The sequence below is a fragment of the Chelonus insularis genome, unplaced genomic scaffold (assembly GCF_013357705.1).
Source record: "Chelonus insularis isolate UGA/USDA-ARS -01 unplaced genomic scaffold, ASM1335770v1 contig_93_pilon, whole genome shotgun sequence".
Classification (NCBI taxonomy): domain Eukaryota; kingdom Metazoa; phylum Arthropoda; class Insecta; order Hymenoptera; family Braconidae; genus Chelonus; species Chelonus insularis.
This window is the reverse complement of record NW_023276782.1, coordinates 1,422,685-1,436,253: the sequence shown is the minus strand read 5'-3', so window position 1 is coordinate 1,436,253 and position 13,569 is coordinate 1,422,685. Positions and strand designations below refer to the sequence as shown.

Here is a 13,569-nt window from a genome sequence, read left to right as displayed (position 1 = left end):
ATAATATTGGATTGTTTCACTCAAACATCATCTAGAAACCTTGATTGTCTTGATCATGTCATACTTATGTAAACATGATTCTCTTGTTACTCTTATCAACCATCTTGGTTACTTCTAATGGATCCTTGATGTCTGATGATGATTATTCAATATGGGACAATTTAAATTTACTTCAAGATGATAAGGACTATGTTTTCCCTATTGAAGATTCAAAGGAACAAGAAAGTCTTGAAACTGGTTTTATTGATGATATCAACCTATCAACTATAGAGCAGGTATTACTGATCAAGAAAAACTCTTCTATCAACATTGCAGTGGTTTTCAGTTTTTATGTTTTCTGGAAATGAAGATTACATAAAATTGCAGCTTTCCATTATGTTGGGTTGTTTCAGAATGATTTATTTATTTTAATACCTACATTCTCACTGATACTTTCTATTTTATTCTAAGGAATTAATTTAGATTATTTTGATATTTCTAACGATGTGTTGTTTTGAATAAATTTCAGGAACATGGATCCCCTAATTCCGTTATTCGATCTGCCACGTTTGATTGTGGGCCCAGCTCTACTGAAGAACCTGATTATATGGATTACGGTAAACACCATACAGCTTTAATTATCATTCAAATTTTGATGCTCTAAAAAATAATTTTTTTCTTCATATTTTTCCTAACGATTTTGAATCACAAGAAAAACTATTGCTATCAGACATTAGTGTCAATCATTACGTATTGGTTACATCACTTTTTTTTTCTATTTTTATCTGTACACTCTAGCTTTTTTATTATATTTTGTTAACTCATACATAATCCAACTTATTTTTACTCCGAAAATTTATTGATAAGCTTTATAATTGAACATAAATGTTTATAAACATTTCAGATGAATCATTGAGAATAAATAAAGCTACGTCATCAAGAGGACTTGATAAAACTCTGCTTTGTGGTTTACTCATTTTTGGTCTTCTATTATGGCATTTGCCATATTTTAGAATATTTTTATATAATTTTATGTAACTTACAACACATGACCGCACATAATTTAAATTCAAAAGTGAACCACGTGGATGAATCACGTGACTATGCCACATGATCAGGCCACGTGACATGAAAATGGTGGGGAACTAACTGGACTTCAGTTCAGTCTCTAAAATCACCGTATCGAAGTACCTGATATTTCTAAAAGATATCTATATGTGCTGGTAGAAAAATATATTTATTATAACAATAAACTTTGTAGTTTGTTTGTTAACTATAACTCATGTGCGTGAGTGAAAATAAGGAAATAATGAATGTTTTTGTAAATTTAAACAATGTCGTTGTATTTCCATGGGAATAAGCATGATCGCCATGTTGTATAAGTTACTGTAAAGTGATGAAAAGTGGAGAAAAAAGAATGAAGAAAATAAGAAAAGAAAGAGGAATTAATTGAATATGTTAAGATTCAATTTTATTTAAAATTAGCCATGTAAAATTGGGCCTTTAATTGGTTAGACTTTCAATGGAGTAAAGTAGAAAGGTTAACCTTTATTGGTGCTGAATTATAAGACTGAATAAAAGTAATTATTTAATTATTTTCAAGCTTTACAACATCAAGACTGTGATTATTAATTTCGGCGAATTTTCAAATTTATCAATTGTTGTGCGCATGTACCCGCGTTTAGTATTACGCTTGCGCACTCACAATTTATTTTATATATTTTTGATACATGCGTATTACCTGTTATCATTGAAAATATTGGAGGCAAAGCTGCTGACGCTTGCAATGACGGATATATATGAATGCCCGAGATAATAAGGAACTTCCGATCATTGAAAGAACAAAGCCCTTTCACTGTTTCTTGGGCTCATGATAGTTGAATTTATTTTATTATCAAAAAAAATATGTTGATTATTTATTAAATAAATCAAAGTATTAGATAGAAAATTATCTAGTTGTTATTATTAATTAAAAGGAAAGAAATTGTCTATAAGACGTTAACTCAAAATCAAAAATGAATAGCAATCATGTTACAACTTGTACGATGATCATGACAACTCCAATAAATCATAATGATGACGATGATGATAGTGACGATGAAGAGCTTTCTTCTAGGACTTCTTTTCTTGACAATCATTGTACTATTAACAATGAAATGTTGAATGACGTTGACCTTGTGAATACTCCAAATACCTGGCTACCAGCCTACGGCTATCAAATTCAACAGCATTCTTTTAACCGTCCAAGTCATGAAGATTTACAAGCCAATGGTTATTATTTTTATTTATTTATTATCTTATATTTCTAACTCATTATCACCAATTTTATCGTTTTATAAAAATCTAAACTATAAAACTATTCAGATTAAGAATGTATTATTTTTTATTAGAATGTATGGATGATAGATTGCTATTATTAACGACAATTTTCTTGTATTTTTATTCCTACTCCGACTCTTCATGAAGCTGAATCAATTAAAACGATTAAGTTGCATTAAAAATACCTCAGTTTAACTTTGTTCAACAAAGAAAAAATATCTATTGAAAATGCGACTTTATATTGTGAAAAATCGTAAATTATTTTTTATTTTATTTGATTAATTGATTTTTTAATGTGTTATTTAATTTTAATTAACTTGTTTAACGTCATTTTATATTCAATGGAATATAAGTATTCCATTATCACTATTTAAGAGTGTTTTAATTTTCATTTAATTGTTATTAGTTGTGACATATTACTCTTTGTGTAAAAGCTTTATCCTAATTTACTTAAATATTTCAACGACACACCCTTTTTTTTTTATTGTAGCAGGGTCCTTTTGACCCTGAAAAAGTGCTTGTATAATTTTCATAATAATCATTTTTCTGAACGAGTGACTAATTCCAATAACAAATACACTTTGCTCAGCTTAATGAATTTTAACACACTGAAACGTTTTCCTATCTCTTTCTCTCTTGAAATAATTACAAAGTAACTATTCTTACTTTTGTATTCCTTTAATTGTAATTAGACCTTTCGTAGAATTAAAATGACGCTACTATCGCATTCTATCATTAAGTATATAATTGAACTGCTGCGTGACAAACATTATAAATTTTATCACAAATATTTTAGTAAAGTATTAAGAGAAAAAAAAAATATCCAAGTTATTTACTATATTCACTATGAGAAATAGAAGTAAATTATTGAAAAACCATTGATGTAAAAAAATAATCTGGGCATTTATTTAGCTTCATTAATAGAATTATGGGGTTGAAAGGGTTCAATGGTTTACTTTTATTTACAAACTATACATTGATGTGTTACTTGAAGCAGTTGAGTTATAATACATAATATTCTAGCATGCCTTCAAATAACTTAGACACACGCTCTAAAAATCTCTTCGTTCTAATTTACTATTATACTATTAGATTTGTACGTTTCATATATAGAAGAAAAGTAAATTGTGAAGTAGTTTTACATGCAAATTGTGAGTAAATAATTATGTCGTGGAACTAGGTCGCTTTCGAAATGTACCAAGAAAATAGTAGAAAATTATCTAAGATTCTTTATTATTATTTTAACTAAATTAAATGAAGTGATGTGATTTATGTTATAATGTCAGACAAACTACATTATTCTTATTGAAAATAATTATTTCAGAAACAAATTTAACTCAACACATTGATTTTTTGGAGACTATTTTTGAAGAAACTTCGGAAGAACTCCAAAGTGATTCTGATAGAAGTGATGGTACTACTCATTGGCTTGGATCTGATTCAGAGACTGAAAGTGTTATTCACATAACGAGTAATCAAACCACCTCAGGTATTATTTTTTATGATATACAATTATCACAGAACTCTATTCAATAACTATCAATTAAATACTCTCTAATTTTCTTTAATTAATCAATTATGCACTGTGTAATATTGAGATGTAATGAATGAAGTTTTTTAATTTGCGAGTTGTCGTTCAATTTGCTTTAATTTATTTGATGGCGGTAATAGCAAAAATAAATAATTTTTATTATGATAAAAGCGTCGTGTCCGATTTATTCTGTTGCCGGAAGAACCTTTGTAATTATAAAAAAATCGTGGAAATGTTTACGGTATGCTCTATTAAATTAATTAAAAAAATTTTTATATATTTTATTAATTATATTGTAAAAAGTGGGAAAAACTAAAGAAAACAATTCAGTAATTAATTGAGCAATTCAACAATGTCCTCTTAAATAAATAAATTTCAAATACAAAATTAATTTAAATAATAATGAATAATAATTTATCAATAAATTAATCTTTGTCTGATATCAGCAGGTTGTTGCCGAGTTAAAAGTAAAATAAATTATTCAATGGAAGAAAAAAATACATTATTTATTGATTCATAATCATTTTTGTAGGAGAGCAGTTGCACTGCAGTGAAAGTGAATGTCACTCCATAGTTCCAGAAAAATGTCGATGTCAAAGTAGCTCAGGAGACTGTTATTGCTGGTGCAAATCGTCAACGACATCAATCTTGAAAGAAAATAGATGGACGACATTGCCACGTTCTTTATCAAGATCATCAACGTCTTCATGTTCTTCTTCACTCATTCAGTTTGAAAATAATGAAAGAGCGTGCGCTGTCGTATCCCCATCAGGTTATAGTTATGACTCTCTTGAGTATTCAAACTGTTCCAATTCTTACTTTGATAATACTTCTCCAGATAGCTTAGAAGATTCAGAAAATGAAATTTTTAGTCCAAAGGAATATAATTCAAATAATGAAAATATTTCATCATACTCTAATATACGGCCTTATAGAAGCTTCGAGAGTCTAGATACTTGTGAAGATAATCAATTTGGTAATTTATCGAACTACAAAAAACGACAATTCAAAAGGTAAATAATTATATCACTCGTATGTATAATAAATCATGAAAATTAATTATCATGACGAAATTGTTTTAAAATATATTATTGATGATCTAGGGACGTTTGGCAAGAGACATATGACCGCGAAGACTATTCACATGGGAGTTTTGAAGATGATAATTATCATCATAATCATCCAAGCTTGGATTGGACAAGTACGATAGATTTGCGTGAGATTGGTCTTGAATCGGATGGCCGAGAAGCTGTGCTGTTGAGTTTAACTCGGTCTCAGATTGGCTCGACGTCCGATTCACCTTATGCTAAGCTAAATATAGACTATGGCAACAACACAGCACTAAGAATTATGCCTACTGAACAACGAGGGTGGAGCAACTCGAAGTCGTCTGATTTTAATTTTAGATTCACCAACAAGTCCCGTAGTGTACCCAGTCTTCCTAGTGACTTCGACGAGTTGTCAAGTTCTGCTGCTCGTAATTTATATTACAACGATATCTACGAAACGTCAAGTACAACAGATTTATTCTCAAAATTCACAGAAAACTTTACAAGAGTCAATAGTGTGCCTGTGAATCTCAATCTATTTGGTTCTAGTACAAGTCAAGTGTCAACGTATGATTCTGTGAATGCAGAACATTACGAAATGGCGGATAAAAGTGACAAAATGGCGAGTTATCAGCTGAACACATTTTGCAATAACGCTGAGAGCGAAAGAGAAGAAGAGGAGGAGGAAGAAAGAGCAGCTGTGAAGTATGTAAACGTTGAAAATGAAGAAGAAAATAGTCAAGATATTCCTTCAGCATACACAGCTAAAATAAATAATAACTCGGAGAATGGAATAAAGAAGAAAACAGTAAAAATTCAAGATCGTGGTTTTGATGTACTGACAATAGAGAATAATATTGATGCAGTTGTGGATGAAGCAATCAGACAGCTTGGGAATCAAGTGGAAGAAATAAATTACAGTGGAGATAACACAGAACGAGTTATGGAAAGCATTCCAAGAATCCCTTCCGTTAAAGACCGCTCGAGGAGGATAAAGAATAACGCCAGTTATGAACTTGCCCAGCAGTGGGAGATTGATGAAAAATCATTAAAATTTTTACCATCATCTCCAAATGTTTGCAATTCTCCTGCCACTAGGAAACGAGTGTTAAATAATGCTAGTTACGAATTGGCACAGCAGTCGGATTATATAAAAGGCCTTCAATTGACCTCTAGACCCTTTCAACGTATGAATGCTTGTGATGAACTTCATGAATCTTCATATAATGAAGAAAATAATACATCATCATACGGAAATAATAAAAAATATCTGGAAGATCCAAATAATGACAAATATCAGCAAGATGGATTGTTAAATCAGATAAAAAAAAACTCTGTTGGTTTTTCAATTTGTGGAGGATTGGCTAATTCCAGTAATGCTTTGGGACCTTTGATAGATGATGAAGTAGATTTTTCCTATTTGGAGACAAAAGTCATCGGGAATCATAATAAAATAGAACGAGAATTAGAGACAACAGTAGATACAAATAACGAACGAAAAAATAATATATATGAAAACGAGTTTAATGATGATGGATTAATGACGATGACAAATGAGGAAGATAAGTTGGATGAGTGTTCTTATAGTGATAAGATGGCGCTAGTTGCAGAGAATAGCAAGAATGTAAATGGAGAAGGAGCATGCGACGCTGACAATGATCGGCAAAACCTTCAGCAAATACCTGAAATGATTAGTAAGGAACAAGAGAAATTGGCATCGGTATTGGTAGACGAAAGTAGAGAAAAAAAAGAGGGAGAAAGTAGCCAACAGCAGCAGCAGCACCAACAATGCATTCAACCTACTGAACAGAGTACTGTTCATGCCACACGAGTGTGTAATCATGCTTCAGAGTTGAACACACGATCTGGTAATTCAATAGTTGGGTGCGACCTCGGTGAGTGTGGGACGGAGAGAGAGGAGAAGAAGAAGGAAGTTATTTATGAAGGGGGCGATAACCAGCTGAAGAGCCAGCCGACGTTAGTAATGTTGACGAAGAGCTTGGAGAACGACGCGATGGTGACAGCCCCAAGCGACGCTTCTGGTGATGACGAAAAAAAGAATAAACGAGGACTCGGTGGTTTCCTGCAGAGATTCTCCAAATTTAGATTCAGTGGGCGTTCTAAAAGCCCGCGATTAGAGTCTAAGAGAAGCAACAACATTAAAATTAATACGAAGACAAGTGAAATACAACCGACAAGTGTGGGAAAAAAATTAGAACCTAATTATATTATCATCCCGCTACATCCGCCAGAAGACGAAGCCAATACTGAAGAAAAGGGACAGAATGACAGTTTAAAAAGTGCTGGCGTCTCAACTGATACTGAGTTAAATGCTTCATTTATTAGGTGAGTTGTTTACATTTCATCGCCTTTTTCTTTTTGCTATAAATGAACTAGTTACTTGACTTGAAAGTATTTAATATATTTTTATATGATTCATGCTTATTCTAATAAACCGCCTCTTTGTCTGTCCTTTCTCTCTTCTCATAAATATACGGGAAAGATCATGTAATTGACGCTTTCGTAATGGTGATCTACGTTAAGTACTTATAGTAGAGGAATCACATTTATAAAGTTGACGTAATTTCCACCGCCTACATAACAATCATTTTATCTTCTTGATTTTGAATTTTTTTATAGAATAGTAATCACCAAACCGGTTGCATACTCTTGCCTATAGAAATACGTAGATTGTTGATATAAATTTGAGAAGCATTATATAATGTCATACAAAAAATGTCATTGCTGTCATTCTATTTTGCATCAGATTACTATCTTTAAACTTAGCAAACAATTATTAATTATCAGGGATTAATGACTGTCTAAATAAAAAAATATTCATTTTATTTTAGCACAAATGGAAAGCCACCAGTTTGTACCAGTAAACCACCTTTACCACCACTTCAAAGTATTCGCGCCTGTGCGTCGAGCCCGAGGACGACGTCGACTCCGGACTCGGTGAATTCGCGCCGGCGCGCGATAACAGACTTAGGCAACCCGGCTATTATCAAAATGGCGAAGGCTCGTGCGATGCAGCAACATCATCATCACCAACATCAATATCATCATCATCAAGCAACCAACCAGCCGAAAGATCATCCTGGCGGGTTGCTTGAGACTGATCTTGACGCTGAAATTCAAGACATTAATGAAGATCTAATTGGACCTAGTAGCATCGACGGTACTTCAACGTCTGACAAGAAGACCCGCAGCCTACTCAACCTTACTCATACGTCCCGTCAAGGCCGTGAAAACGTACTGTTGCGCGTACCTCAGTCGCCAGCAGGGTTTAGTTGCGACGGAAATAGTGGTGACCATCCTGACTATACGATTACTGGTGAACCCATCAACCAACGTCCTCACAAATCTATGGAGTTTCTCCTTGATAAGGAGAATTTACACTTTATCAAGGTAAGTGAAGTTTGATTAGACCTATCAAGATAAAATTAAAGTCCTAGTGCCAATTATATAGTCTTAAGGCCAACTAAATATGTTACATTTTTTGCCAATTCATTCCAAGGTGCTAAGGTTCAATTAATGACCCAATAAGAATTAGTATTCTATATTAATAGCGATGCAGAACACGTTGATAATTTCCGCCGGATATATTATTTCCGTCACTACAGTTATAATCGTCATCAGTATTATCATTACTATCTTATAAGAGTTACCAACACATTACGATACTGTGACCCGATATTGAATGTCATGCACACATCAGTTTAGGTGAAAAAAAGTTAAACATCGATAATTTAGTTGATTATTCTTTTCTGTCTAGTTATTCATAAGATTTCTTATTTAAAAGTACTTAAAATAAAATAAGATTATTATATTTTCTTGTCAAACTAAAGTCCATTGCGCATCATTGTCTATCGAGTGCTCCAACAGAGTTTGATGCATCATAAGATCGATAATGTGGGCAAGGCCTAGTTTTCGTTGACCTTGTTCATTCATATCAATAGCATATTGACTTGCTTTATTAATTTTTTCCTTTATTCAAAGTACTTTATTTCACTCATTAAACTTCTTTCTTGTATATAAATGAGTTATTAATGAAATTTTTTAATGAAAGTTACAATCAAGGTCACTATAAAAAAATACGTACTATGTATAAGATTCGCTTTTCATTTTTTTTTTCCCCTCTATAGTACAAACAAAAAAATAAATTGAAAATAAATACTTCTTTCAGCCACCAGAGAATGAACTCCAAAAAGGAATGGCAGCTGAAAGAGTACCTAGTGAACACGAGCTGAGAGTTCAAAGGTCATTACAACGATTAAACGTTCCAGACTGGTATAAAAATTCACCAGCAGCGCGAGATGGTTTCCGGTTAAAACGACATTCAGATGCATCTCAACACAGCGGTTGGCGTTCACTTGGATCAAAAACAACCTCTTTATCTTCCCTCTCATCGTCTTCCAACCTCCGGCAACCTAACAGAGGTATTTCAGTGAATATAACCTGTTGCACAAATCAATAAACTTTAGTTAAAAAATATATTTATCAATAAAGAATAATTTAAAACAAAATAAACAAATTTTCATATCAATTAATATGATATATATTTATTTTAGGGTTGCTATCGAGTCCATCACCTCAACCAGTATTTTCGAGATGGAGTACAAGCCTTTTAAATAGCACGGGCAGTTCTCCAGCAACTTCAACAGGGTCATCATTCAATTACCGACAACCATACCTTGGTTGGAGGTCGCAAGAACGATTAGCAAATCCACGAACGCCAGCAGAACGTTTGGCACAGGGAATTCTCCCTCAGCTAGATGCCAAACAAAAACAGCAACAACAACGAAGTAGTCAGCAACTTGATGTCAGGAATTCGATAAAAGAAGTAACCTCAGCTATTGTACACTATGTACAAAGTGGTCAAGAAGTGTCTGCCAACGGTGGACGCAGTTCACCAAGGTTATATGGTGATAAAGATGAAAATAGGAGTAATGAAGAATTATCATACACCAGTCTTAGAGGTGAGCATTATTAAATGCTACAATCTCTTCTACAACAAAGCAAACAATTATTATTTTTTTAAAAATCATTCTTCCACAATCAACCAACTATCACCATTATTATACTCCACACTACAGGTAATTGTTTTATATTTTTTTTCCGTTTTTATCTATTTCTTTTTTCTGCACTTGATATTTTACTATTCTCAACTGTACCTTAACAATCATTTCCACTCCTAAATTAACCCTCTTATTATACTACACATCTTTTTTTTCTGTTATTTTCGTTTTTAACTAGTTATTTAATTATTTAATTAATATAAATGATGATTTTGGTAAAGGAGAAGGGATGAAACTGTGCTGGATGGAGAGCTCATTTGTTGGCTCGAGGCCGGTTGATTCGCCGGAAACGCCCATGAGTTTGACAACGGATAAAGAGTGTAGCGGATGTAGCGCAATGGGAATGAAAACGTGTAGCTGTGTTAATTCTGCTAATTCAGGTCTTTATCTGGATCTGGTGGCGAGTGACGTGAGTAACTGTCCGTCCCCGTCCTCAGCAAGTTATCATCGAGAAACACAAAGATATCATCATCGTGGTGAGTTACTGCTCGCCTAGTGGACATTCACAGTTGTTTTTATTTTGTTTTCTTTATTTTTACAAACGTATTAGGAAAGGTACTGAAATCATTGATATGGTGCTTTAAAAAAAGAGAAAAAAATAAATATTTTATTGTAAATGTCATCACGTATTGAGCCAGTGGAATATTTTACGTGTACATACTTTTATTAATTTTTTAAGAGTAAAAAAAATATGTATGCAATAATATGCAGTTGAAATGAACGATTATTTTTCAATAATTAAATTAATAACATTCAAGTAGAATAATTTTTTCACAATCTTATTATTATTATTGTTATTCTTATCTCGTTCTTTTTTATTCTCGTTTATTATCTATTCTCGATGACTTGTTTAGTCCAATTATCAAATAGTCAAGTAGCACTGGATGTTTATTTTAGTTGTAGATTATACAGGTTTTGTATCCATTCTTTTGATTTATAATTTATTATTTTTTCCTTAAATTATTGAAAAAATTCTGAATTAATGTATTGATAAATTATCTTTATTGTCCAGTAATTATAATTATAATTAATTATAAATTATTCATAAAATCGTTTATTTTTTTGAATAATATGTAAGAATCATTAAAAGTTTTTATTTTCGCCTGTTCACTATTTTATTAGTGTTCTTTAAAGTCAAGAAAACAAATTCTATGTTAATTCTATATTTTAATTATATATATTTCGTAATTATTGTTATTTTATGTAGTTTACATCCTTAATAGAATAAATTATCATTCATACCTTTAATTTAAGTTATTTTTATTTCTTCTTTTCATTATTTGCGACTTTGTTTTTATTATTCAATTTAATATTTAATATTATTTATAATTTCTTCTCACGGTAAGTAGGTTAATTATTGTCTTTTTTTCGTTTTGTGTTTTAATACAAAGAATAATTGTTATTAAATAATTGTCATTCATAGACGTTCCTGGTCAAGATGTCAAGGAACCAAAAGGCGTTACTATGACAGCGGCATTCTTTCGCAATAAACCAAGCCCTGGTTCAACGACTCTTGAAGATGTTTTGGATTCTCTTCTGGGTTTACCATCAGCCTCACGAACACCAAGTCCGGGATCAAAAGCGGGGAAAAGTTGCAGTGACTTACGACAAGACCTCCCAGGTAGGAGGACTATGTAAGTTTCGTTTCTGATATGATTTTCAACAATCAATAAAAAGCACTGAATAATTTCTTCAATTATGATAGTACACACAGTACTATTATAATGTCTATAGGTCAAAATGTAGTTGTGCAAGTCGGTAAATAATTTATAAAATATTAAATTATTGATTATTTTTGTTTTGTTAAAGTTAATATCGATTTTAAGACAATTACAATGCTATTAAACCTTTTTTTCAGAGTCCGTTAAACGGGAAATAGAGATAATTGAAAAGACATTAATGAATTCAGAAAGAAAAGATCGTCGTAAAAGTGAAGGAAGTGATACAATGCCATCATCTCATCATTTTTCACGAAATCGCCGTGTCTCCTTTGATAATACTGCCCCTACTGATAAATACGTCGTAAAATGTAAAAATAACAAATGTACCAATTCAACGACTCTGGCTGACGCAAGAAAGGTCTACGAAAGCTGTCACTATTGCATGTACTTGTATTGTTCTAAAGAATGCAGAAGAGCACATTGGCTTCAACGTCATCGCAAGACTTGTCTACATTCGCGTGTTGGTGCACTCTGTAGACAAGTATTTTCGGCTGCAAAAGATGATTCAGCAACTTTAAAACATATTTCGCTTTTGGCAGGACGAGGATACGTAGCTCACGGTCGTGGAGCAGTCAAATGTTTTTTTTCTTCACCAGAATCAGCGGAAAAATTTATTGCCAATGGGTTCAAGGATCTTGGAGAATTGACTTACGTTCGCTCTTCAGATCTTTTACTAAGTGAAATGGGTGCTGATTTATATACTGAGGTGATGCGTCTCTGTAAATCTTACAATCCTGATACTAAAATGGTCCTTTATGTGGCAATATGTGTGGTTAAAGAAGTACCATGCGCTGAGGTCGGAGGTGTTAGATGGGAACGACAGTTAATATCTCGTTGTGGTAAAATTCGACAAGATACATCGCAGCATCATCAACAGCAATCACAACCGCAGCAACATCATCAAGATGTAGCTCCACCGAAATCAATATCTCAGCCAGTTCTCTGTAATATTACAAGAGAAATGGATTCACCAGAAACTCTAGTATTAACATCTCTTCCACAGTCAAATGATGCTGGTGAAAAAGAAAATACACCAAATAAAGCTAGGGAAATAGGCTTTGCAAATATTCAACGGCAGTTAAAATTGCGTGGAGTATCCCTTAGGAGACATTTTCCTCAGGTTTATAAAAAGTTATGCTCCTACGTCGATGGATCGGTAGACAAGTTTGCACCTGTTACGATTTATCCTATAGATCAGGCCTCAGGGAAGAGTTTTATGTGCATAATTATGCTTGATGCAGAACCCGAGAGGTTACAGCTTTTGCCAACAGACTCGTCACGGGTGAAAACTATTGACATTAGTGCCATTGAACAGGAGTAATGTTGATTAATGAATAGTTAAAATACCCGTCTCCTCATTTGTCACAAATGAGATAATTTTTTAAAGTTTGTTGAGTAAACTGCTAAGGCAATGAAAAATTTTAGTAAAGTCTAGCAAAATCATCAACTTTAAATGCTCATTAATATTATTGTCCTTTTGAGATCAAAAAAGATTATAAAATTAATTACTACATACGCATGAATCGGATAAATATATTATATAAAAGAAATAATTATTATATTCTTAGCAATTATATTAATCGCTGAATCTCTTATTAAAAGTAATGCCTGTGCCAAAATTAAAAAATGAAGAAAAATAAAAATTTCGATGTAAGCGATGGTGCTCTATTCTAATTTGTTAATTATTTCACGCATTATATCTGTTATGATCTTTAGAAACTATTTAAAAAATTCATGAAAGTATAATTAAATTATTTACGATCTGTGTGATTTAATACTATAATACACAGGTTGAATTTAAATATGTTACTTAATTGTTATATAAATATTAATGTTTGTTTGCTTTAAGAACTGATTTGATTTTTTATTCATAGTTGGATTGTTTTTAT

At 32.3% G+C, this 13,569-nt stretch overlaps 1 protein-coding gene across 4 annotated transcripts; it reads left to right on the top strand.

Annotated features, from left to right (window-relative positions):
* The first annotated feature begins 16 nt into the window (after window positions 1-16).
* On the top strand, window positions 17-13,388 carry LOC118072504 (uncharacterized). 4 transcript variants are annotated; one of them, XM_035092423.1, is made up of 13 exons: window positions 18-275; window positions 509-596; window positions 884-2,250; window positions 3,623-3,787; window positions 4,362-4,601; window positions 4,668-4,842; window positions 4,933-7,224; window positions 7,731-8,289; window positions 9,068-9,320; window positions 9,453-9,860; window positions 10,181-10,435; window positions 11,383-11,580; window positions 11,818-13,388. In XM_035092423.1, exons 3-13 carry the CDS (start codon window positions 1,995-1,997, stop codon window positions 12,999-13,001), a joined length of 5,985 nt encoding a protein of 1,994 aa, XP_034948314.1. In that variant the 5' UTR covers window positions 18-275; window positions 509-596; window positions 884-1,994; the 3' UTR covers window positions 13,002-13,388. The 4 variants fall into 4 exon arrangements, with proteins under 4 accessions (XP_034948313.1, XP_034948314.1, XP_034948316.1 ...); XM_035092422.1 differs by having other exon boundaries at window positions 17-275; window positions 4,362-4,842; XM_035092425.1 differs by lacking the exons at window positions 18-275; window positions 509-596 and having other exon boundaries at window positions 954-2,250; window positions 4,362-4,842; window positions 11,383-11,593; window positions 11,818-11,957.
* Window positions 13,389-13,569: the final 181 nt, after the last annotated feature.

Coding starts and splice junctions, on each gene's coding strand:
- LOC118072504 (XM_035092422.1), top strand. CDS start 1,995: ATGAATAGCAATCATGTTACAACTTGTACGATGATCATGACAACTCCA. Junction 7,225..7,730: donor TTAAATGCTTCATTTATTAG/GTGAGTTGTTTA, acceptor ATTTTATTTTAG/CACAAATGGAAAGCCACCAG. Junction 11,581..11,817: donor CTTACGACAAGACCTCCCAG/GTAGGAGGACTA, acceptor CCTTTTTTTCAG/AGTCCGTTAAACGGGAAATA.